This window comes from Macrotis lagotis, chromosome X (genome assembly GCF_037893015.1).
Source record: "Macrotis lagotis isolate mMagLag1 chromosome X, bilby.v1.9.chrom.fasta, whole genome shotgun sequence".
Taxonomy (NCBI): Eukaryota; Metazoa; Chordata; class Mammalia; order Peramelemorphia; family Peramelidae; genus Macrotis; species Macrotis lagotis.
The window spans coordinates 562168949-562196689 of NC_133666.1; the positions used below are offsets into that span (position 1 = coordinate 562168949).

General features: G+C 33.2%; 1 protein-coding gene across 2 annotated transcripts in view; it reads left to right on the forward strand.

Annotated features, from left to right (window-relative positions):
* Nucleotides 1-27741, forward strand: part of ZFPM2 (zinc finger protein, FOG family member 2) — a 600402-nt gene that overhangs the window by 265039 nt on the left and 307622 nt on the right. For both annotated transcript variants that reach the window (XM_074200962.1, XM_074200963.1), the window contains one exon: nt 22964-23082. In XM_074200962.1, coding sequence (XP_074057063.1) covers nt 22964-23082 — 119 coding nt within the window. The remainder of the gene's footprint in view (nt 1-22963; nt 23083-27741) is intronic.

Sequence of the window (27741 nt, forward strand, 5' to 3'; positions counted from 1 at the left end):
CTGGACTTATGTCTTTCTTCTAAGGTTAACCTTTAATTTATTTTGTCATACATGCCTCTCAGTATAATATGTAATGTATATTTATTTTGTTTTGTTTTTTAAGTTTTTGCAAGGCAGTGGGGTTGTGGCTTGCCCAAGGCTACACAGTTAGGTAATTATTAAGTGTCTGAGGCTGTGCAAAAATTAAAAACAAAAACAAAAAAAAAAACGTCTGAGGCTGGATTTGAACTCAGGTACTCCTGACTTCAGGGCCAATGCTCTATCCACTGTAATGTATATTTATACACATTACTATTGAAAAGGTTATTTCTATATTGTTTACATAGGGAAGACCTTTGTCATAAGTTCAACTTCTGTGGGGCCAATAATTTATCCTTTTTTCCAGCCAAATTCCAGTCACTTATGATCAAAGGATCTCCTAAGTTCAATAGAATTTTCAGCTTAAGTAAATAGTTCATAATTTGCTCAACCTCTCTAGATATTATATGTTTTATAGATTAATACTTGGCAAACTTGACAGAATAGCAGAAAAATTCAAATCATACTGTTAATATCCCAGTGTATTTACAAAATACTCATCATAAGGAAAAGAATGAATGAGTCTAAATCAATTCATAGACTGCTTCATTATTTAAATGATGCATAATTTTATAAACTAGATCCTATGAGACTTGTAGCTACAAAATTTCATGTAATTCATGTTATGTTAGTGTTGTTCTAAATAGCTATCCAAACAAGTGGATGAAAAGTTGAGATGTCTTTGCCTATATCAGAGATGAATCTTCACACAAAGGGACATTTATCTGGAATGACCGTTTCTCTGCTGAGGAAAAAGAACAACTCTAGAGTCCAGGAACTGATGATCATCTTATCAAGAGAACTATCATCACCCTGTCCTTATCAAGACTGACATTCAAGAGACAGACAAAAACTGAGAGAAAGAGAAAGGGAGAGACATAAACAGAGAGACAGAGACAGACACAGAGAGACAGAGAGATCGAGAAGGAAAAGACAACATAAGTGAGTGTACAGTTCTTACCCAGCCCACTGGTCTGTGCAGTATTTCATAGTAATTTGGAATCTGTTTTGTAAATTTAAGTGTTCATGACATAACCATAATTTTTCTGTAACTTTGAAATGATCATATTGGCCTAGACTTTCACTATTCCACATAGGAGAAAATGTGAAAAGCACAGATGGAAAGGCAAGAGAGTTGTCCTAGTGGGAAAGTCCATTTTTTTTCCTCAATTTTTCTTTAGTTAAACAATTAGAAAAGCTAGCTTAATATTTTATATGTATATATCACATATCATATATATAGATTGTATATGTACATTTCTTATATAAATTATATTTTTATATTATGCATTTTCATTTGTAAAAAATGTGAAAATAGTAATATATAGAGAGAGACAGACTGAACTATGAAAATGAAAGTGTTTAAAAGAAAAACCTAATACTTCAAATCTATGTATTTTAAAAGTCCTTTCTAGAGAAATTGTCAAAGTAAAAGTCAAGAAAAATACCCTACAATTTTGTTTACTTATAAACAAAATTACTACTTATTTTGCTTACTTATAATCTTTCATGTATTTCATGGAAAACCCTTTCCTGAAATTGTAGATCAAAGGAGATGGCCTGTAATGCTTCCTTTTGAAATATTTTGAGCCACATGTTTTCAGTGCATATATTATATCCTGCAGGTAATTTAGTCATTCTCTGAAACCATATTATCTTGTTCTGACCATTACATTAGACCGCTCTTTTGCTTGAAGAGAAGGTGATTTTGTTCTCTATATACAAAAGATAAGACTAACTCTGTACAATATTTTGAAGTCAAACTTTTACATTTTGGCAGTTTCCTCCTCCCCAAACTTCTAGGTCCCTAGTTCCTACTGTTTCCTCTGTTCTACTATGTTCAGTTAATATTAACAGCCAGCAAAACAACTTTTTAAAAAAAGATATAATGAAGTTTAAGTTTCAGTCAGCTATTTACTTTTCTTATTGGTTGTGAAAATTTTGAATAATAAAAATTTAATACCTTTTCAACTCATGATTATAATGATAATTCCTTTCAAATATGCTATACCTACTTGTGTAACTGCAACTGTACCCTAGATCAGTGGTTCCAAAACTGAACTAAGTGAGCTAGTATTTGGAGGCCTTAATAAAACAGGTAGCTTGATTCAATGTGATAGATTTACCTATCAAAAATGTATCTATTGAGTATCTACTGAATTTAACCCATGTTTTTAGTGAATAATATAACTAGTTTTGTAGTTGAAAAGACTCTCTCAGCCACATATTTACCAGGTGACTTGGGTTAGTCACCTAACTGCTTAGATTTTAGTCACATCCCTTATTTAACCATGCAAGCATAAAGCTGTCCTTGTTTCTAATTGATTACATATACTAATTCCAGGATTGGAAACTTTGGGGATGACTGAAGCCTCTAGTTGCTTCTGAGCATATGAGACTTACTACTGAAGGGTGCCTTGAGAATGATGCAATTCTTTTATTAGTCACTGTGGAAAAGGGGTCTGTGAGTCAATGAATATTTTAAAAAGGAATAAACAACCTGTTGTTGATTATTTTCCTGTCATCAGAGCAACTATCAGAAAAACTTTCAAGCCTCTTCTCTTTAGGAATGGCTTGCATGCACATGGTTACTATGAGCCATAAACCATGATAGTTGTATTCAACTCTGTTGTTTGGGGTTTTCTTGTCAGAGATACTGGGGTGGTTTATTATATCCTTCTCCAGCTCATTTTATAGATGAGGAAATTGAGGTAAAAAGGGTTAAATGACTTGCCCAGAGTAACACAGCTAGCAAGTATCTGAGGCCAGATTTGAACATAGGAAGAAGAATCTGTTTAACAGCAGGATCATCATTCTAGCTACCCTATGATACTTTTTTTTAGTTGTTGCAAGGCAACAGGGTTAAATGACTTGCCCAAGGCTACACAGCTAGGCATTGTCTGAGGTCAGATTTGAACTCAGGTACTCCTGACTCCAGGGCTGGTGCTCTATCCACTGCTCTACCTAGCCACCCCTACCCTATGATACTTAAGAAAATGATTTACCTTAGTTGAGTTTGAGACAGGATCTTATACTGTTACCTACCCCTTTTAAAAAAACTTCTTTGTGAAATATGGATAGGTGGCCAAATATTGACTTCAAGATGGATATGCATATGTTTGGAGGAGACCTTGTGAGTTTGAGATACCCTACATTCCTGGATGATGGGTCCTAATTGGGAGTATGGGAAATTTCTGCTTTGAGGAAGATGGTCATTGACAATAGAATGAACCCAATGCCTGGTCTAGATGGCAAATAGACCAGAGAACATGATTCAGATTCAAGGTGAAATGGAGTAATGTCTGTTTAACCTGCCCCCTATTTTTTATTCTAATATGGCCTAAGTCTTAGACTTCTGAAAGAATATAAGAGTAGTTATAAGGTAAGATACTATATAATATTTAAGTTCATTTGACAATGTCCTTTTGTGAGTATTTTGTATTAGCATTTTTGTTGGAAATAACTACCTATCCTATATATGATTTCCATTGTACATTGAATCAATATGATAGATATTCTATCAATCAAAATGTATCTATCAAGCATCTACTGAGTTCTAAGCACTCCCTATTTCCCTTCTTTGGGAAGATATTAGCCAAGATTTAAGTTTCAAGTAATTTTTCCTGGGATTCTATAGTGGAGATAAAATGAACTGAAGAATGAGAAAAGCTATGTCCTTTCATGAGAGGACAGGCATTCATAGGACTGTATCTTGTTCACTATGGGGATAGGAGATGTTGGAAGATATTTTTTCGTTAGAGAGGAAAAGGGAAAAATGACTTAGCCCCTTAGAGTTAGGAGTTGCTCTCTTAATTATTACATATAGGAAATATAGGGACCCCATCTATTATTTGAAAAAGCCAATTCCAATTCAATACTGAGTTCATTGGTACTACAGTTTCTTAGAGAAGGCAAGATCATTTTTATTATTTTTATTTTTCTCTCCACATTGTTTTTTACTTTATTGCAGTTTCATAATTTCTTTTTCTTTCCCCCTACTTCCTTGGGTTTGGACAGACATTTTTTTAAAAGATTAAGCAAGCAGTGGAATCTCATACATTTTGTAAAATATTCTTTATTGAGTTTGCACAATTTGATGTTGTTGATGTTAATGTCCAGGCTCACCAGTTATGGTAGACTTGGAACTTCCCTTAAGATTCAAGACTAAAAATATATATTGTTGCTGTTTGTCCTTCATTCTGGAAGAGGACATCAGGGTTGTGATGCAAGTGAACTGGATTTAAGTGAGGGACAGCTATACAAAGTCTCCAGCCTCACTTTCTCCTCCTAGGACATCTGAGTCTAGTGGCCAGATGGGCAATGGGAGACTTGGCCTTTTTTATGTCTTTAAGAGCTCAGTTTTACTGAGGTAATAGCTTGTTCAGTGATTAAGACTAGGTAAGAAATGAGGCAGAGATTAGTTGTTTTAACCTAGCTTTAAAAAAAGAAAAGAAAAGAAATCAATCTGGGAGGGGAAGATCCTTAAGGGTTTTAATCAAAACAGTAACAATTGCTATTTACATTCACTCCCAGCCAATTAGGACCCAAATAATGACCAAGTGGGGTTTAGCTGGATCTACTGGACCTTTTTATTTGAAATTTAGGAGATCATTGAGAACTTCAGGACATCAACTATCCAAAGTCATTATTTTGCAATGCAGTTAGCAAAGCACTTGAAAGGAAAATGTTTAATACTCCCCAGGAGTATAGAGAAGATTCTAGAATTGAGGATATAGACAAATGTATAAAATGTACCTAAACTGGCATCTTAGAATACCCATCAAGTTGACTGATTTTCACCCCTATCCTCAGGTAAATAATAAAATTCTCCTTGGGACAAGTTCTCCTGGGTTCTCCAGCACAGGACAACTAATACATATTTCCAGTTGATTCCCTACTGGCCAAGGACCAGCAAGATTAAAATTTGGACAAAATTTCTCTAACTTTCTTTGTCAAATATAGTGCACCCTCTTTTTCTCCTGCCAGTGCAGAGGTTGATGCAAATATAGATTTGAACTCAATAATAAGTATGCTTAGTTAAAAAAGAAGCAAATTCTTTTGAATTTATTTGATGATCTCTCAATATGTGTTTAGCTCCTCTAAAAGGCTTTAAGGGTTGATTAGATCCACTCAACTTTTCTGGTCTTAAGTTCTTGCATTTGCAAAAACCTCTGAATTGATGACATAATACACCTTCCAGCTCTAAATTTACAATGTTCATAATCTATATCTTATCTACCATTGTAAATTTAGAGCTGGAAGGTATATTATGTCATCAATTCAGAGGTTTTTGCAAATGGAAGAACTTAAGACCAGAAAAGTTGAGTGAATCTAATCAACCCTTAACTTATAAGTTAACTGGAAAAAGTAAGTTTATTAATAAACAATAAGCAATAAATATGTGGTACTGAACTCTCTAAGCTTCTGACTGAGCCTTGGAGTGCACCTATGCATAAGTAGACATGGAAGATGACCTAGCAAAGGATATTAGAAAGGATCAGAGGGGATAAAGAATGTAAAGCAGTTGGCAAACCTAGCACATGATGTCAGTGCCAGCCTTTATGAGCAATCTCAGAGGTTTCCTAGAGGAGATGACTTTTGAGATCTGCTTTCTAGGACATATGATTTGGGAATTGATAGATTTTGCTGGGAATTAACTGTACCATTACCATTAATTTTACCATTAATGTAATTACCATTTTAATGTAATGTTTGAGAATAACCAAACCATTTGGAGCAATTTTACCCCCAATTTCAATATCCTCAATGGTACGTTTATCATTTGAATTAAAAATATAAGCAGCAGAATTTTTAGGTTTTTTTTGAGAGTCAAATGTTTATATCTTATATTTTATAAAATGATGTTGAGATCATTGTCAGGGACATTATAATCTAGCTATGTTTCAAGCAATCAGCATGTGCCAGGCACCATATGAAGCTCAAGGTCATATTAAAAAAAAGGCAGAAAAATTCCTGCCTTTAACAAACTTGCATTCTATTGTAGGAGCACCGGTGCTTCAAAACACCCAAAAACACTGGACCTGGAATCAGGAAAATCTGAGTTCAAATCAATGCTTACTAGCTGTGTGAGCCTGGGTCAAGTCCCTTAACCTTTATTTGCAAAATTTCCTTAACAATAAAATGGGGGAGAATAAAAGGGCCTGCCCCACAGGATTATTGAAAGAATCAAATGAGATAATAGCTATTAAAAAGTGCTTATGGTCTTATGCAAATATTTATTCTCTTTTCTCTTGTATAAAAATACAGATAGACTAGACAGAAAGAAAAGGCTAGCAGCTTACCTGCTTTGTTCTGTTTTCAAGTTTAATTTAGTTTTCTAAGCCTTTATATGATATATTTGTCCTAGGGGTTCTAGGATTTAGATTATTGGGTTTTTTGGTCTATTTATACTCTATGGCATTTTACTCTTTCTAGATGATCCTCCTTTCCTCCTCGAACACATTTGTACAGACAAGTATGCACACATTTTATTTCTTAATCATTCATTCAGCATTAAGAATCATATTAATTGAACTCCGAGTAAAATGTGTTCAAATATGTAAAATATTGAATTCTCAAGAACAGCCTTTGGAGGGTCCTAACATTTGGTAATACATTGGAAATTCTTTCTCCTAGAATATTTTACCGCAACACAGCTTTCTTAGTGTTTCTGTCCTAAAGCTCCGTTTTTCAGTGTTTTTTGCAGCAAACTCTTCTATCACTATGATTTGATCATTTGGTTCCTACTGTGCTATTATAATCCAAAAATCCACTATATATACCCCCCCTCCCCAAACAGTTTCATCTTCTAAGGAAAACTTACTCAGTTTCATCTTCTAAGGAAAAAATTCAGATTTTATTAATTAAATTAGTATTCTTACCTTTTAGAGCATTTTTCTTTTCTGTTCTCTCCATTTCCAATTTACTCTGTGCAAAATATTGCCATGATTAATGTAAATATTGATAATAATGCAGAATAATTGAGTTTATATTAAAACAGTCAAGTGGAATCAGGCATATAACTCCACCATTGTCAAACAGTAGTGGCTTACAGAACATTCTAAGGTGAGACTTGAAAAAAAGAAGAAGAAAGTATAACTTTTGGAAAGTTCAATGTACTTGTCACAACTTAGAAATATAAATATCAATAACTAGTAGGCATATGCATGTTCTGTACTGATGCAAATAATCCTAGTTCTCCTCAGTTGGTAGCTTTACTAGGATAAAAATATAAAAACAAGCAAACCTTCTGAGTTCACACCTCTCCTTTGGGTTGATTTACTGTTTTGTGGGCTGATCTGCTGTTTCCCCTGGCTGCCTGCCCAGCCTGCTTGCTTACTTCCACAATGACTCCTCCCTCAACATAGCTCCCCAAACATACCCTCCCTCCCGCTTTTCCTCAAGATTTGGATCAGGAATGGTATTGGGTCACCCTGTAACTTGAAGTGCTGGTTGGAAGGTCAGGAAAGGTTTCTGGCAGCAAGGAAGTTGAATGTGTCAGATTTCTTGAATAGAATGAGCTTTGATTCCTTCCCACTTTTCAGCAGCTGAAAAGCCTCTGGTAAATCCATTTGGGGCTTCTAATGACTTTCCCCAAACTCTGGTAAACTCATCAAACTCCGGGTGATTTATTTGTTGTCTGATATCTTCAGTTTTTCAAGGTATGTTAAAATGTAGATACTTATTTTAATGGCTGTATTTAACTTAGGTGGGTACCCACTCTACACATGTAATTATTTCCATATATTTCCATAAGTCAATAAAAACTTATAGGTACCTACTATGTGCAAGGCAATGAAGATATAACTAAAAGCACAGAAGACAGAATGTCAAAAAGACAGTCTTTGCCCTCAAGTTTACCATCTAATTGGGGTAAGAAAATATCCAAAAGGAATCAAAAGGAGATGGGGAGGAGGAATGATGAAGCACTCCAAAGAACTCCAAAAATGAAAAGAGAATTGGCTCTAGCTCCCTCCTTAAATGGAGTTTTTGGAGTTGATTGATTAATTCTCTAATCAGAAGGGTAGAGGTTGTTGGAGAGGTTAGAGTATACAGGTTGATTGGATCTTGTAAGATGATGATATTCACCAATGACAAAGTTTTTAGGGGATGATGATTATGAAAGCCAGGTTCCAAAAGAGGGCAGAAACAGGAAAATGAAGGGCATTGAGATACTATAGATCTACTTCTAGTCTTTATTGGCCAGAAAGGAGTAAACATACCTCCTATTTTATCCACTTTTTCCCATTCTTTTTTATTGACTACCTCCTCCTTTTTTCCTATTATACATTTCTTCTCTTTTTGGTAACTTCTTGAATGTCATTGTGAGTCATCATTTGCCATTATTACTACAGTTTATTTACTCCTCCTATGCCTTTCCATTGACCTTGGGGTTATTCCTAATTCTGATTCTTCTGATTTGATGGTGCTCTTTGATGAACTGCTACTTCCCACTGTAAGAGAAATGAGTTCTTGTAGCAGTAAAATGATCAGTATTTTTATGATACATTGACCAATAGTATTTTCTTAAACAAAACAAAACTTAGACCCAGCAGATCCTTTCTAAAATGTATTTAGTTCACAAAGTTGAAAGGACATCATAACAACCTAAGATCTATATGCTCTAAGGCATAAGACTTTAAACCTTCTATGGTATGGATATACCCTGATTCTTTCTTACCTTGTCTACATAGTAATGTACTGAAATACTTTAAAATAGAAAATTAAATATATTTGAAGATGAACTCCAGATGAATGCTTTGAATAACTTAGCAGTCATAACTCCTAGAGTCAGTTTGTCAGTTTTTAGTTCTTTAAAAACACAAATTTAATATGTACTAACATCATATTTTAGAAGACAGCTAATTAAATAATTTGGAGCAAAGTTTAAAACAGTAATTGACTGAATGATAATTATTACAGAATCTTCATAATTTATCATTATGGTTAGTTATATATGAATGGTATTATTTTGAAATAACCTCTACCAAGGTAAAAATGTATGGTATCCCTGTGATTTGGAGTCTATCATGAAAAGACTTTTGGGGGGGTTTGTTTTTTGTTTTTGTTTTTTGGCAGATTTTTTAAGTTTTCTAAACCTATGCTCTCAGGATTGCTTTTCCTTAATGACAGCAGAAGCATAGCTGCATCCTCTAGGGAATGAAGTACCTTGCTATGCTATAGGTTACAGAGAATCACAGCGTCTTGTTTTAGAGTTTTCAGCTACTGAATGGGTTCTCTGAAAAGAGAATGTTTCTATTTTGCCACCTCCATTATGTTATCTTTTCCAGTGCAATTACAAGCTAATTCAGAGCTCTTTGTGTTAGGCTAATAGCTTCTGATTCAGGGCTGTCACCCAGTGCCTCTTCATGCACTTTTAATACTGGCTGCCAGTGTTCCCAGCACTTACCTATGGGGAACATTTTTCTTTGAGGAGAAACTCATCATAGGCAAATCATTAATGGAACATCAAAAAGATCCCATCCTTTAGAGTTACATATGGCAAGGATCACAATTATCAAAAGTCCCATTTTTTTTTTTGCTTTCTTATCCACACAATAAATGTAGTTGTCAGCAGGATAAGTTCACGCGCCGGATAAGGTCACAATTTCATTTAGTGACAACTTCCAACAGCGCAAACTTACAAGGTTCGATTTATTAAAGAGTCAGAAGGGATAAGATCACTGCATGGCCAGTCTGATTTATCAGGGTTTGACTGGAGTACTTGAATTGAGAATGCCATATTTCAAGTTTATGTTCAAAACTGTAGTTTAGTGTATGTTGTGTGTAAGACTAGAGAATTGAGTACAAGACTTAGAAAAGGTATCCCAATAAAGGCATTTTAAGACTACTAACCAATAACTATCATTTATGTGCCTAACCATGCTTTATGGAGAATTAAAATAGTATAAAAATAAGTACTTTCAATGTTAGTCAGATAACATGTTGTTTAACCCATAGGGAGGCACAAATTCCACTTTTGTAGTATAGAAAAATGACCAAGCAGTCAAATGTTCACTTAAAGCTATCATGTATCCAGGGAGGCAGCTGTCAAATGGTTAAACTATAAATTAACAAAAGCTCTGCCATATTTTAGCCACCTTGATTGACTTTGAACAAGCTTTGAAGGTTTCAAGAATCTTTGAGTTCTTTTTGAACTCACTGTGACTTCAGGGCTGTCCGTGTTTGATACCATGATGTATAACGCTTCCTAGCCATGAAAAAAATATATAGAGAGACCTGTCTTTACAGATCTTTGCCATACAGCTAACACCAATAAGCATTAAGAGTTAATTCCTGGTGCCTACTTTAAAATTTAGGCATATATATTCAAAATTTAAATGAATTGAAAGGAAGTTTATTTACTATGCACATAATCCCTGCTCCTATGAATTCATCTCCATGTGTTTAAGTTTATGCTATGTGGTATGAACCCTAAACAAAGGATAATATAAATACTTGAAATATCTTTTATATTTTTAAATTATAAATAAGCAAAAATAATTAGAGCCGAAGTTTTAACTTTTTTGTGTCACAGTCACCTAGACAGTTTTTGACAAAACTGATAAAGCCTATGTATTCCTTCTCAGAAATATAGATAGATAAACAGATATAAATAGATTATAGATATAACTATATATATATGCATATGTGTATAATAAAAATAGTAAGATTACAAAGAATTATATTATTCAATTATATTCAATATAATATTCAATTATATTGAAATATAGTTGTCCAGATTTTTAAAAAAATTTAAATTCACAAACAACATTAAGAACCCCTTATTTAGAACATAACCTGCTAAATTTCTATGAGTGATCTATATCTTCTTTGACTAATTTTGAGATTCTACCATTCTTGTAGAAATCACAAAAAAAATTTATTTCTGTAATTTACACAGGGATAGAATGTACATCCTATTGAAAGGTAATAATAGAAAGAATTTATTGCTCTCTGATCATTAAAGGATTTAGTTACTATGATATTAATTAAATGGACTTTTTGTTTGTTTTGGTTTTAGCATTACCAGGTAGTTACTTTTTAACTGTTGCATTGTACCCACCTGGATAGTCTGAATCTTAAAAGTTATATCATCTTAGACACTTGAGATGACATTATGCAGTGTAGCTAATATCACAAATTAGTGAGAAGCCATAGACTTTAAAAGTATACTTTATAAATAAGATAAATAACCCACAATATTATTTCTTTTACCAAAACTTATTAATCTATTCTTGTGTGTCTAAGATTCTTTGTGTAAACTTAGTGTGCTGAAAATAAGATCTCTTTTTATATTGATATCCACACTCTCCCTTTTTGTCTTTCTCCAACTCTTCCCAGAAGGAAATCCCTTATAATATTTTTTCCAAAAGGAAGACAAAGAAGAAATTAGTAAAACCAGTATATGCAATGAAAAAGTCTGCTGTTTTACACAATTCTTCACACTCATGGACCCCAACTTATGTAAAGTATTCTGTAAAGTGATTTCTTCTAGCTTTTCTTCCCCTGTTTAATTAGCATAATTTTACAATATTCATTTTGATTTGTTTTGTGGTCACTATTCTTTTCATTTACATTGTTGTATTCATTGTAGATAATGTTTACTGGCTCTTCTTGCTTTACTTTATATTATTTCATTGAAGATTTCTATGCTTCTCTATACTCATGTTCTTCATATGGTACATAACACTCTTGTACCACTATTTGTTGAACTACTAATGGACATCTACTTTGTCTCATTACCTTGTTACCAAAAGAAATACTGTTCTAAATATTTTGGTATATGTGGAGTCTTTACTTTCTTTTAAAACTGACATCATTTAATTATATCACAGCAATGAAATCACTGGATAAAAGCATAAAATATTTTAATCATTATATTTGTATAATTTCAAATTGCTTTGCAGAATGATTTGAGTGATTCACTGTGCCATCAATAATGCATTAATGTTCCTGTCTTGAAGGCACAACTCATCCAGCATTTCCTATTCCCACTTTTGTCATATTTTTATGAGATAAAATCTCAGAATTATCTTGATTTTGATTATTTCTTATTTCATTTGTAGCATTCTTTTATGTGGTTATTAACTATAGTTTGAAGTTCTTCTTTTGAGAACTGTTTGTTTATATCCTTTGACCATTAATATATTGGGGAATGGGTTTTGATCCTACACACACATTCAAATATCAACACACCCACACCCACACCCACCCTCACCCACATATATGCATATGTATGTATATGTACATATTTTCTTTTGACTATTTTTATATTTAAATAACATTTCAACATTTATCTTTCAAAGATGTATAGATTTTTAATTTTTCTTTATGGCCTTCCTTCTCTTCTGGGCAGCAAAAAAAATGCATCAGTGTATTGAAAATGCTTTTATTTTCTCCATTCTTTTTTACTCATGCTATTTTTTTAGAGCTTCTGATATAATTTTCAGTCTCTATAATATATTACATTGTATTCTTCATTTTGTTCAGTCAATAAACATTTATTATGTGTGCTATTTGTCAGGGACCACAGTATTCTGGGCCTTGAATATTCCATGATAAAAAAAATGAAATAATTCTGGCCCTGAGGGAGCTCATGCTTTGATACTTCATCATAGTATAGAGTTGAACTTGGTTTCTTGAGGGCTAAGTTTATGGATCCTCACAAACTGAAGAAGATTTCAGTATGAATAAAGCCAAGACAACTTCTCAAGGAAGACAAACACAAAGCAATCCTAAAAATAAAGGAACTTAACATTCTACTCCATGTGATAAATAAGATGCAAACATATATATATATATGTATATACATATATATATATTCACAAACTGAAAATAAGGTAGTTCTTTTTTTTCAAGGCAATGGGGTTAAGTTGCTTGCCCAAGACCACACAGCTAGGTAATTATTAAGTGTCTGAGGTCGGATTTGAACTCAGGTACTCCTGACTCCAGGGCCAGTGCTCTATTCACTGTGCCACCTAGCTGCCCCTAGATAGTTCTTATAAGGAAGCCAATATCAGATGGGTGGTTAAGGAAAGGTCTTATGTAAGATTGCATTTTTGTAGAAGAGAGTAATTTATAAAAAGGCTGGAAAGGTTGAGTAGAGCTATCTCATAAAAGGTTCTAAATGCCAAACATAGGAATTTTGGCTTTTGTTTTGGTTTTTTTCTTTAAACATAATGGGGAACAAATAAAATTTATTGAACACTGAAGCTGGGTAGTCAGATTTATTCTTTAGTAATATCCCTGTGGGGCATCATCATGGGATCTGAGAATCTTGAGGCATGAAAAACAATTAAAAGCCTTCTAGAACAATTGAGATAAGAAGTGATAAGGCAGGGACTAGAGTAGTGGTTTTGCGAGTAAAGAGAAGTAATAGATGAAAAAGAGGCTGTGATGGTAGATTTTCCAGATCTTTTCAATTAATGAATTCTGTGGGGGTGATAGAGAATGAAGAGGTGAAGATAACTCCAAAGCTACTTCCCATTATTAAAGGGAGGGAACAATATTAATTCTTCCTTCTTTTCCAGTTAATTTAACCAAAGAAGGCAAAGAGTAGATAACAAAATTGGGGAGGTGCTAATGTCTTAGTACCTTAATTAACAACTAGTAAACCCTTTATGAAGTATGAGATCCTTTCTAGGACAAAATGCAAGAGAACAACTCCTTTGAACATCAAAATATTGCTTTAAAGAGGCAAATCTTGGATGAATTCATCATTTTAGGGGAGTACACTTTTGGAGTTACTTGTGAAAGAGACTTCTATAGGTTGAGGGGGTGGGAGAACTTAGATTCTACTAAAATTCTAGGAGTATTTGCAAAACACTTTGGAAACTCTCCATAAATGTAAACTACTACTATTATTAGTCACACCATATATGCAGATAAGTAAAAATGGCATTACTTGAAGAGGTATAAATTTCCATTATGAAATATGTAAATGAATCAAAAAAAAAAGATTGTGACCTGATGTCAAGTAGATGGATATATATCCTCATAACTTTAATAGCATTTTGAATCTTTATGTAACTTTAACCTTATACTTCATTCATGTGTACAGTTGTCTTACCTTTCCTATCACTCAACCTTTTATAAAGGATTTAGTAAATAACCACCATATGTCAGATACTACACTAGATGCATAGATATTCTTAGAAGAGGAGTGAGATTGAGATTGTAGCATTAAAAAAAATTGAAAAAGAAAAAACCTTCATGCTTTACTAGGAAGATAAGATAGCAAAACCAACAATATAGCTAGCATTTACTTAGTACTTTAGGATGTTTCTCAATGCACTTTATAATGATATTTAATTCTCATTCATATTATTTAATACAGCAACTGAGAAGTAGGTGCTTTTGTATCACCATATTACAGAGAAGAAAACTGAGGCAGGCAGAGGTTGTGATTTGCCCAGCATTACAATGGCAGTAAGTGTCTGAGATCATGTTTAAACTCAGGTCTTCTTGACTTAAGGTTCAGTTCTCTATTCAATGATGTATATAAATTTAATGACTTTGATAACAGGAAGGCTTTCTCCTAACTTTGCTGTGGGTCATTATAAGAGCATGGTCATATTCTAGAAAAGAAAAGATTGATATAGAATTTCTGGAAAGGGACCTGTGTGTCTATTAAATTCTCTTCAAAGATCTCAGGAAGTGATTATTTTTTGCCAAGTTAAAATTAAAATGCAGAGTCAAAGATGGCTTCAAAACTTTGGAAGGTATTTGTATATCGCCTTGTGATCTGCCCTAAGTTTGTAGTTCTTAATCCATTAAAAGACAGGACTGCTTGTAAATCCACAGGTACAGATAAGGAGTCACTGTGTGACTTGAGCCTGAACCCTTTTCAAATGAAAAATGTCAGTGGCAGAAAGGGAGCCTGAATTATTTTTAAAAGGGTTTTCAAAGATTCTCATGATTCCTCTGGTATCAGTTAAATGTGACATGTCCATAGACATGGCTGCTTTTTAGTGTGCAAAAGCAGGCAAATACTTTACACTTCATCTTTATGCAGAAAGGCACACTCTCTCTGTCATTTATTTCAAAGTTGTTCAGAGTCAGTATGGACCCGTAGGATTGAAAATCACCATTGCATTAGATCATAATTTATAGAGGAACTCCTGAGAAAGGTATATTCAATTCAATTCAATAAAATTTATTAAACCTATTAAGTCTAACATGTATAGACACTCTGTTAAACACTGGGGAAACCAAGTCTAAAACTAACTTTTCTTTACTAAAGTTATTTTAAGAATGGGAGAGCACAATGCATTTGCAACAAAGCAAAAAAAAAATATAAAGTGTTATAAAGTAATTGTAACAGACAAAGAATGGAAATTTCATGACTCAAAAGTGTTTTAGTGTAGGAGTTGGTGTCTGAGCCATGTCTTTTGATGGAAGCCAGAAATTCAATGTGGCAGAGATGGGCAGGGAATACATTCCAGATTTAGGGTGCTATTTGAACAAAGGAAGAGATGTGAGAGATGGAACTTCATATATGGAGAGAGCTAGAAGACCAATTTATCCAGGTAATGAAAAGTTTAAAAAAAGGGGAACATTATAAAATAAGAATGGAAATGTAAGTGGAATCCATTATTATTGTGGACTTTATATAACAGGCTGAGGACTTTTATTTTATTGTAGTGATCAATTCAGTAGATAATAAACATTTATTATTCACCTACTAATTGCTAGACACTTTGTTAATTGCCAATGATTCAAATATGCAAAAGAAAGAGTCTGCCCTCATAGAGTTTTCTATCTAATAGAAGCAGACAACACATAACAGAAAGTTAAAAAGCAGTGAAGAGATGGTACAGAAGTTAAAGAAGTCTGATGGGAAATGAATAGATATCTGAGGAGGGTAGTTCATGAAGAACTAACCAATATGCATTTATTTAGCACCCACTATATGCCCCCCCAAAAAATGAAAAAAAATTCAAGCATCCAAAGGTGCATTTTCAAAACTTTTTAGCTTGTGAATATCTCTGGCATAATCTTCAAGAACCCAAAGTCACCTCCATAATTGATGAGTTGTTAGACTATGTTTTTAATGGAGATATATATATATATATATATATATATGTACACATTTATATACATAAATATGTGTGAATGTGTATTTCAAGAATCTGTAATCTTGTTGGTATGGATAATCCTTGCATTGACACAGATTACAAACCTTCTATGATAGTAGATATTTTCAATTTCTTAGAGTTATTTTTGGCATAAAACATATCCATCAATTGATATTAAATTTGGTGACAAAATTTTCCAAACTCAGCTAGGCTAATTTTCAGAGGACATAATTTCTATCCACCAGCTGACCTTTATTTATAGCTTTTTTTAGCCAAGGAGGGCCTACCAGAGCTTATATTCTTCTGTCATTAACTTCAAGAACACAAGGTCGCCTTTATGCCATGTGAGACAAAAGATAATGACTTTAGTGAAGGATATAAATGCAAACATAAAAATAAATACCAGCCTCACATGACTACCATATCAGCTATATAGTAGGGCTTAAAAATATGTATATATATTAATATTTCTATATGACAAAAATTATAAATTTTCTTATAAGCAAATGAGGGTTTTAAAATATATTCCACTGATGTATTTTATATCAATCACAGATATTTCTGGTGACCTTCTTATCTTATTGAATCCAATATTGAAACAAAGAAGGAAAATTAACATGAACTTCTCAAAGACAATGAATACAACAATTCAAAGCAGTCTCGCATCTCATTACCCTTAAGAAGGAGATGTCTTTCATTATCTGTTCGCTAGTACTTTCAATTTATAACGGTTTAAAACAGTTTAAACATACACATACATATGCATACTATACATATATATGTATATATATATATATATATATATATATATATGGTTCTGCTTATTTTACTCTGCATCATTTATATAGATTTTCCCATATTTCTCTGGATTCCTCAAATTGGTTATTTCCTACCATTTAATAATATTCCATTATATCCCTATAGCAGTTCCCCAAGTGATGAGCATCCATTTTATTTCAATGAATTCATTATCAAAAAGCATGTGACTAAGAATATTTTGCCATATATTAAACTTTGGAACTTATGTTCAATAGTCACATTACATCCTTGAGTCAAAGACTACAAACAGTTTAATTACTTTTCTGATACAATTCAAAATTGATATCCAAAATGACGGTCAATTTGCATATCCATCAACAGTGCATTGGTGTTCCTGTCTTCCCATAGTTATGATTTCCTTTTTAATTTTTTGTTATCTTTGACAATATGGAGAGTGTGTAGTAAAATCTCAATTATCTTAATCTGCATCTCTCTTACTGCTTGTGATTTGGGCTTATATTTTCATTTAGTCATTCTCTTGGATTTTCTCTTGCTATTACATAATTGGCTTAACTCTCTAATATCTTGAATATCAGGATTTTATCTTTATATTTAATTCTAATATTTTCTTTGATTTACAATATCTTCTTATTTTCCCTTCATTGATTTTAGTCATGGACAAGGTTTGAAATTTTATGTGATTGAATTGTCTATCTTTTATGATCTCTTCAGTCCTGTGTTTCATTAATTGAATTGTCTATCTTTTATGATCTCTTCAGTCCTGTGTTTCATTAAGAATTCAATGTCTTGTCAGTTGTAAATGATACCTCCTGTCTTTTTTTTCCCTAAATTTTATGACCTTTTATATTCAGGGTATGAATTCATTAATCTTTTTAAGTTTTAAAGTTTTTCAAAGTGCATTGTTTTACATTGCAAATTTTGCCAGATCACTCCACTCCAAAAGAACTGTCTTTCAATGAAGTAAAGCAATTATGCTAAATTATTAATTCAATGAAAACACCTGAAAGTGTATGCAGCCCTACACATCTATAGCTCTCCCATCTCTCTTTTGAAATATTTTTTAAAATTAGCAAAAAATCTATTTTTTATCATTCTATGGCCACCTTATTTTGTAGGATAATGGGAAGGAAAAAAATTCCTAATAGCAAATGTATAATCAAAACACATCCTTTATTGACTGTGCAAAACACATACATATATACACGTATAAATACACATACATATTTCTAATTTTGTACCCTAAATTCATGATTTTCTGTTAGAAGGCAGAAAGTATGTTTCATGATTATTTTTTTAATCATGAAAGATCATCAGACTGTTTATGGTTCTTGTAAGTTGTTTGTCTTTACACTGTTGTTATCATATAAATTGTTTTCCTGTCTTCTTATTTCAATCTTCTTCAGTCTATAGAGATCTTCAACACTGTTAATTGTTATGATATTGATGCCTTAGAATAATTTTTTCCTAATTCTGTTTATTTCCCTCCTCATTGGTTAACATGATTCCTTCTATGCCACTTTGAGTAATCTAATTTTTTTTTTGCAAGGCAAATGGGGTTAAGTGGCTTTGCCCAAGGCCACACAGCTAGGTAATTATTATTAAGTGTTTGAGACCGGATTTGAACCCAAGGTGCTCCTGACTACAGGGCTGGTGCTTTTATCCACTGTGCCACCTAGCTGCCCCGACTGTGCCACCTAGCTGCCCCTCTATGCCACTTTGAAATCATCTATTCCTTCAATTCTTACAGCACCATAATATTTTATCACATATCATGTGCCACAATATTTTCAGCCATTTTTTAATTATGGACCATCCTTTTATTTTCCAGTTTGATTTTTGCAACCATGAAACAACTATTATTTATATTTTCATACTCTAGGTATTATTTTACCTTTTTCTCTAATCACATTTTTCCACTTTATACTCAATAGGTCTAGAAGAGATTTAGCTTGGATAAAGAGCGTGTTGATGTTGGTCAGTAATGTCCAATTCTATATAACTTCATTTGAGGTTCTCTTGGTGAATATATTGTAGTATTTTACCATTTCCTTTTCCAAATCATTTTACAGAGGAGGAAACTGAGGCAAATAGGGTCAAGAGATTTGTCCAAGTTCACACAACTGGTGTCTGAGGCCACATTTGAACTCAGAAAAAGTGAGCCTTCCTGACTCCAGGGCCAGAACTCTATAAACTGAGCTAGAGCATAGACTCCTTAGTAACTTTGTTTATAATTCCAAATTGCTGTTCACTATGGTTTAACTTATTCTCAGGTCTACTAACAGTGAATCTATGTGTCTGTATTCCATTGTCCATCAAACATTTATCATTTTCCTTGGATGGACCCATCTACTGTGTATCTATTTTATTATATTCTGTAAATGGCATAAAATACTGGTATAAAAGAAATACTTGTAAAACTTCTTTCCAATTTCTCCAGTAGTTCTTGTCAAAAATAGTCCCCTTCCCCCAGGAATTTATGTTCTTGGGTTTATCAAACATCACAGTGCTGGTTTTGATTGTTTCTGGTTTTTCCTTATCTAGTCTGCTACACTGTTCTGCTTGTCTGATTTTCAACTATTACAAAATAGTTCTGATGGCTACTGCTTTATAATATAATTGGGGTCTGATAATGCTTTGCCTGGCTGTCTTCCTTACTCTCATTATTTTCTTGAGAATCAGTCAAGAAAGCACAGTTAGTATGTGCAGATTCTGGGTTAAGCACTAAGGATTAAAAGAAAAAAAATCAGAAACACCCACTGATCTCTAGATTTTATTCTAATGATAGGAAGAACAAATTTATCAAAATATAGAAATATATGACATATATATATATAGAGAGAGAGAGAGAGAGAATAGATGGATGAAAAGAAAGTGTTAATTAAGCACTTAATATGTGCTAATTATGGGACAGCTAAGTGGTGCAGTGGATAGAGCAACAACCCTGGGGACAGGAGAACTAGAATTCAAATCCATTCTCAGACACTTGATACTTACTTGCTGTGTGACCTAGGGCAAGTCATTAAACCCCATGAGCTAATTACTATTCAGAGGGCAACTGGGAAACCCAATAGATAAAATGCCAGACCTGGAGTCAAGAAGACTCATCTTTCTGAGTTCAAATCCAGCCTCAGTTACTTATTAGCTGTATGATTGTCAGCAGTTCATTTAACTTTATTTTCCTCAGTTTTTTGAAGGACAATGAAGAGAAGGAAAATTCACTCCACCATCTTTGCCAAGAAAATCTCAAAATGGGGTCAGACATATCTGAAAAAAAAATACTGTCTGAAGATCTGTGTCCACAAGAACAAAAGCATGATGGCCCCTGCCCTCAAGGAGCTTGTATTGTATAGTGGGTGACAATATATTTAAACAGAGTGGAGATCAAAGAAGAGAGTTAAAGTCTATGAAGTTACAAAGACTGGTGAACGGAATGATCAAGACATTCATTAACCCACTCTTTCCAGAGGTGGGAATATATGTGTGGCAATAGGAATGAAGATGAAATGATTAAGATGAAAATGCTAGTCAAAGGATTTCAGAGCCAAGAGCCTAAGCTCCAAAAGCCATGTTCTCTGAAGGTCTAGTTTGGAGGGGAGAGCAATAATAGTAGTAAGGGCCTACTAATAGAAAATAGAAAATAACCCTAAAGGGCCAAGTACTAGTACTTGGGGAGAGTGAAAAAGGAGGGCCAGTCCCACTGCAACGTTCCTTTGTCTGATGCTCTTCTATGGAGTATATCTTCCATAACTTTCACCCCAATCTCCTCCCAAAGGTTGATGTTTGAATTATAAATGTTGATAAGATTCTCTGGGGAATAGATTTTTCAACTTCCTCCCAAAAGTTGCAGATTGACAATACTCTAAGCATTGATTAGACTCTCTGGGGAATAAACTTTCCCCATTCCTAGAACAAGTACATTCACAGCATATTGTCCTCCAAACCCCGATAACAAAATAATTTGCCCCAGATAGAGGAGTTATGGTTGTGTTAATATGTTCATATTCTATAATCTTGAGTTATTACTAAAATGCTATTTATCAAGTATAGGAGCCAGTAGGTAGGGGGGAAACTTGAGGATTACCATGAGCAAGTCTTCTACTTTGGGTCAGAATATGGGCAAAAAATTAAAACAAAATAAAACTAAATAGTAGATTTGTGGATTTGCATTTAAGTAATGGTGATGTCATTTGCTGAATTACTGCTTCTAGATTTTTTTCACTGTCCAAATATCTTACTTAGTTTGTATTTTCTCTGTGGACTTTTTTGATTTTAGTATATTCAATCATAATAGTTAACAGATATCAAAACTGCTGAAGAATACTTTAAATCACTATCGGCTCACATTTCAATGGCTTTATATTAAGGATTGGAATTGTGGTATTAAGTCCCATATAGAACTGGATTGTGCTGTTAAAAACAACATCAAGAGCAGTAGTTGATATTTGTCCTTCTTTCTCAAAGAAGACCATGATTTCAGGGAAGTGATGCCATAACATATCATCTGGATTTAAGTAATGGGTGCTGTGCTAAATCACCAACCTCACTTTCTCCTTCAGAGCCATCTGAGTCCAGTGGCCAGACAGGAATCATAATGACTGGAGATGACCCTGGATGTGAGGCAGTCAGGGTTTCAGTGACTTGCTCAATGTTACACAGGTAGGAAGTATCAAGTGTCTGAGGCTGGATTTGAACTCAGGTCCTCCCAATTCCAGGTCTAGTGTTCTATCCACCACACCACTTAGCAGCAGTAGCAATTCAGAATAAAAAAATTTTCCTCAAAGTGAGATCAATTTTCATGTAAGAATAAACTTAGTGAATGTACATGTTTACCTTTTCAGTATAGTTGGTGCAACCCCAAGTATGTAGAATATACATATCACTTAACAGGGAAACATAATGAATGTTTTGTGAAAGTTATGTTTTGAAATTAGAAAACCCTGGAAAAGGGATTGTATCACTATTTATATTAATTAAACAACTGAAGAAAGAGACTAAAGACACCATTTGGGACTTGTTCAGTTTGTGTTTATTAATTCTGAGACTGAAAAACTCCCCTTTTGGGGGTGGCTAGGTGGCATAATGGATAAAGCACTGGCCTTGGAGTCAGGAGTACCTGAGTTCAAATCTGGCCTCAGACATTTAATAATTACCTAGCTGTGTGGCCTTGGGCATGCCGCTTAACCCCATTTGCCTTGCAAAAACCTAAAAAAAAATTCCCCTTTTCTCACTCTTTCATCAGTTAGTTGTGGTTGATAGTGAAAAATGATGAGAAGGTAAATGATTGATATGATTTCAATTCAATAGGATTCCAGGGGACATATGAAGATAGAGGATCAATTCTTAACTAAATAATTATAGTTTAATTTTTATTATTTCTATTGCTAAGAATATCCAAAATGAAGGGTATTGTTAAGAAATATATATTACAATACTTATTTTGTTGAATGAATACATTCCTTATTCTTATCTAAGGTAATAGTGAACTATGGAAATAATAGAGGGGTTTCTAAAATATCTACCAATTTTTTATCCAATAGTTATGAGGGATCCTCATTTGCCAAAGGTTCCCTGTACTTTATTGTGAAGTAAATAAACTCACATTGAGTGTCCCATTAAAGTTACTTTGACAGGCAAGTATATTAAGGGTTTTAACCCTAATATGTTTTCCTACTTCTTCCATTCCCTAGCCCTGAAACAAAGCCATCTGAAGAAGGGTTATTCCCTCTGATTCTCAAAGGCTTGCTAAATAGAAATGCTTTCAGAGTATAATGTGTGTGAAAAGATGGAGAAAGGAATTGGACTCCATAAGCTAAATTTGAATATAATTATAAGGAAAAGGTTTCGTTTTTTCTTTCTTTCTTTCCTCAGGATGACAAGATCAGTTGTTTTTCAGACAAGCATAATTAATTCTCATTATATGGGTCCTCAGAACATTGTTCATGTAAAACAAACACAAAGACAGAGGTGGCTGTTGTCAAGGCACAAGTGAAAGTACTCTAAACATGGCTTGTTTTCTTTGTCTGCAGGAGAGTTGGAGGTGGTCCAGAAGGATGGGGAGCGCAAAATTCAGAGTCGGCAGCAACTTCCGGTTGGAACAACATGGGGGCCTTTTGCTGGGAAGATGGATCTGAATAATAACACCTTGGTATGTGAATGCTAAGAGACAGTTGACTCTGAATACTTTTGTTGTCCCTCAGGAATTATCTTTGGTTGCCTCCCAATGAAATCACTTAAAACCGGTTTGTTGTTGCTTTTCATGGACAGAGCTGCTTGGATTTTTTCCAAGTGGCTCGTCTCTGACAGTAATCTACTCAGAGTTTAGAAAGGAATAGGTTAATCATGCTAAATGGCTGTTTAGTAAGGTAATTTATAAGGTTCTTGCTTTATCTCCTTAGCCAGGCTAATACTGTTCACATTTAATAACATATACAATTGCCTTTATTTTTAAGATGACACAAATTAATTGTCATACAATTCTGGTTTACATGCAGAACAAGAAATAAGTAAACAACTTTGTTATACTCTGGTAATATTGTTTGAACCTGTAACACCAGGGACAATTGGAATTCTAATTTCTGACCTTAGTTCTTTTGTTTAGGAATTTGGATCAAAATAACTCATACTCTGTACCATAGGTATTGCTTCTATCTCCTTCAGTTGGGGATATCTGTGAACATGTTTTTTAAAATATTTTGATAACTTTATTTCAGTAGAATTATCCCTTTTCATCTTAGGTTCATAGGTTCAACCAGGCTGACACTAAGGCTTGTGACATGCAAAAAAAATAAGAATTTCTGTCCTCAAAATTTAGAAGGAAGAATTACTATTGATTTTAAGGCTGAATTAAGTTGCTGTGCTTCAATACTTCAAAGGAAGTGAATTTGTTGGTAGGTTGCAAACACCTCCTCCTGCCCCTTTTTATAACCCCCCTGACCTGATTTAGTAGATTACAAAAAAAATAAGATTTGATATGTCCAAATGCAGACACATACACATCACATCATCACTCTATGGACCCAGTTTAAAAAGGTATTTCCTCCAACAGTAGTCTGTTTTTGAACTTAATGACCTTCCAACTTGGTAGGAACTGATGGAGCTCATGTGCCACTGGGATGACTTTCTATAATATAAGATCACTTCTACTTTGAGGCAGCACATGAGAGTAGACCTTCAGAGGAAATCATAGATTCATACTTGTATTTTTTTGAAAGACAATTTTTTGAAAAAAAAACTAAGGGGCAGCTAGGTGGCACAGTGGATAAAGCACCAGCCCTGGAGTCAAGAGTACCTGGGTTCAAATCCGGTCTCAAACACTTAATAATTACCTAGCCATGTGGCCTTGGGCAAGCCACTTAACCCCATTTGCCTTGCAAAAAACAAAACAAAAAAAAAACTAAGAAGGAAGCACATACACAAGCAAAAATACAAACCAACAATAGTGATACAAGCAGAATCAGCAAGATTGTGTGTGCAAGATTGTGTGATATGGATTTATTACAAGATAGAAAACAATAATCCTGGGTTAAAATAAAAATATTTAGATATTAAGATAATTGAACAAAAATTTAAGTATGTAAAAATAAACAAATTGAACAAATATAAATATATAAATATTTAATATAAATATAAATATATAAAAAGAATGAATACCATTGCCTAAAACTGATTCTTTGGAAATATATATATATATATATATATATATATATATATATATATATATATATATATATATATATGTATATACACATAAACTGTGAAGACAGCAAGGGGTTCCTAAGCCAAAGGAGACTCTCTCTATGAATTGAGATTGTATAGTATCATCCTTATTACTGAAGAACAATTCTTTTTAAATATAAAATGATATACTGGTCCCATAGTTTTCCCAACCATAACTCTTGATCTGGTCATATACAAGTACAATCTTTCTCAGTTTGTTACAGTGAATATGTCTGGAACTGTGCTACTTCTATAGTTTTATAGATAGCCAAGAAAAAATATTCTACAATTTGTGTCTGTCATCAAATATGTGGATTATATATGAGATCCAGAGGACTAAAAGTGGTGCTATAAAGGCTATTTGAAAGAATTTTATGTCTGAATCTCTATTCAATGAGGATCAGAGGATCATAGATCAAGAGTAGAAAGGAATCTTAGAAATCATTTAGTGGCGGCTAGGTGGCATAATGGATAAAGCACCAGCCTTGGAGTCAGGAGTACCTGGGTTCAAATCTGGTCTCAGACACTTAATAATTACCTAGCTGTGTGGCCTTGGGCAAGCTGCTTAACCCCATTTGCCTTGCAAAAACCTAAAAAAAATCATTTAGTGCAAAACTTTCATTGTACAGATGAAGAAACATAAAGAATTTATATGACTTGCCCAAGGTCAGACAGTGAGTACCAAGGTAGAATTTGAGCCCAAGTGTTTTTTTTTTTGGTTTGTTTTGTTTTTGTTTGTTTTTTTAGGTTATTTTGGAAGGCAATGGGGTTAAGCGGCTTGCCCAAGGCCATACAACTAGGCAATTATTAAGTATCTGAGGACGAATTTGAACTCAGGTACTCCTGATTCCAGGGCCAGTGCTCTATCCACTGTGCCACCTAGCTGCCCCTGGAGTCTTATGTATTTTATTCTATTTGTTTAAAAATATTGTTCTGAGAAAAGATTCATAGACTTCATTACACTGCCAAAAGGATCTGTGATGAAAGAAAGGAAGAAAGAAAGGAAGAAAGAAAGAAAGAAAGAAAGAAAGAAAGAAAGAAAGAAAGAAAGAAAGAAAGAAAGAAAGAAAGAAAGAAAGAAAGAATCATCACTTTATTTTTATGGATTCCAATAAAAATTTTTATGATGGAGATACTTCAAGTCGAATGACCCCAGAATAGCATTTGGTAATTGATTGCCTCTATTTGTGTTCACCCAGAGGATACCATTTTGACTTTTATTATTCTAGCTAATGAAGAGCTCCTGCATTCTTTGCAGGCAAGAAATGATTGCAAAAACTTCAAACTTTAGGTCCAGTTTAGTCTAAACCTAGTTTGTTTGTGATATGTGTATTTCCTTCTTTATTAGAAAAATACTAGCACAATCTATAGTACCTTGATCCAGTCATTCCTTATAGCTGTTACTATCTACTGAAGTAGTACCTGCTATTAAATACATTTCATTTGTGTATTATTGACATAAGAGATTATGGATCTTTTCCATTATAGTATATCAAACTAATGATAGTCTATATTTAAAATTCAATTTTCTGAATTATCTATATAATATTATGCTGTTATTTAGATATATTGAAATTTTCATGAAATATTGCAGTTGCTACAAGGAAGTGCTTTTTAGCAATAATCATTTTTATCTCTATTATTTTATCTATTTTTATTTAGATTTTTAATTTCTAGGATACCATTGATACTCTAGAAAAATTCCTACTTATGAATAAGTTTAAATATATTTTAATACATTTTAACCTGAAAAAGGTATTTATGGTATGCTCTTTGAAAGACCATATATGCCAAATTAAAGAGAAAATTTTATTATTGCTTTGAAATTTCGAGGAACTATTGCTTGAAATCCCAGTAATTTTAAGAGACCTTGCACACAACTAACACAGATAATGAAATTTTATAATAAAACTTATCCTCAGAATATAAGCATGCAATTCTTTTGTAGATCCATACTATTCCAGCTGGGTAAATACTACCAAGGCTAGTATCTGGCTCTCATGATGATGAGGATACCAAATCACTTTCATGTTGTAATGATGGATGTGGGTGGAAGTATTTTAGTATACTTACTTAAACTGTGTACACTTAGAAATAAAAGGCCATGCTGACAAAATTGTGAGGTTTGGTGAAATTAAATGTTTCTGAACTACAACTAGTTGAAGCTAAAATGTTGAATCTAAAGAAGTTGGAAATTTCAAAATATTTTCCTAGTTTTATTTATATTGGAATATGGAATCTTTCCTACCCTTACCTGTTCAATGAAGAAAAATTCCCCATTTTCCAAATGCTTATTTCAAACTTCTTTTGTATTTACTTTCATATTGTTGGGTTTTTTTAAAAAAAATCTTCACTTGGATCATTCTCTATTCACATATACCCAATTTCTTTATATGTTTCAATTAAGAAGAAATATAAATGATTATTCTGTCATCTGCCAACTAAGTTCTTCTCCCAATTGAGCAAATCCAAAAAGAGAACCAAAATAATTAGCAATGAAAAATAAAGCCCTCAAAGTATAGCTACATAGTCAGACAGACAAATTCCCACGTTATCCACGTCTAAAAAAATACTCATTTCTTGCAATTTAACTTTATCACCAACTTCTGTTGCAAAATGGGTAACAATTTTCATCTTCATTGTCTTTGACTCTCTTTTAGACACAGCCTTTATTCAAATCCCCTATAATTTTTTTCTTACCAAATTTAAATTTTCCTTTTCTGAAGGAAAATTTCAAGAATAATAAATTTGGAAAATCAGTTAAGCATATCTTACCCTTGTTAATTTGATTTTCTGAAACTCTTGACATTGACATAAATTTAGTTTTTGAGGGGAATTTTAATTTGTCTGTAATCTTTATTTAAAGGAATTTTATTATAGTTTTTCTTTTTAAATTAGAGACACCTTGAGGTATTTTAAAGTGAATTGGTCAATATAAAATATATTTTTAATCCTGTAAGATATTTGCATATTTTATTATGTTAAAGGATAATAACTCACACTCTTTTCCATGAAATATTTAAGTAAATGTTAATTTTACCTCTTTTAAAAATTCCTATTATTAAAAATTCCTTTTAATTTTCTCATA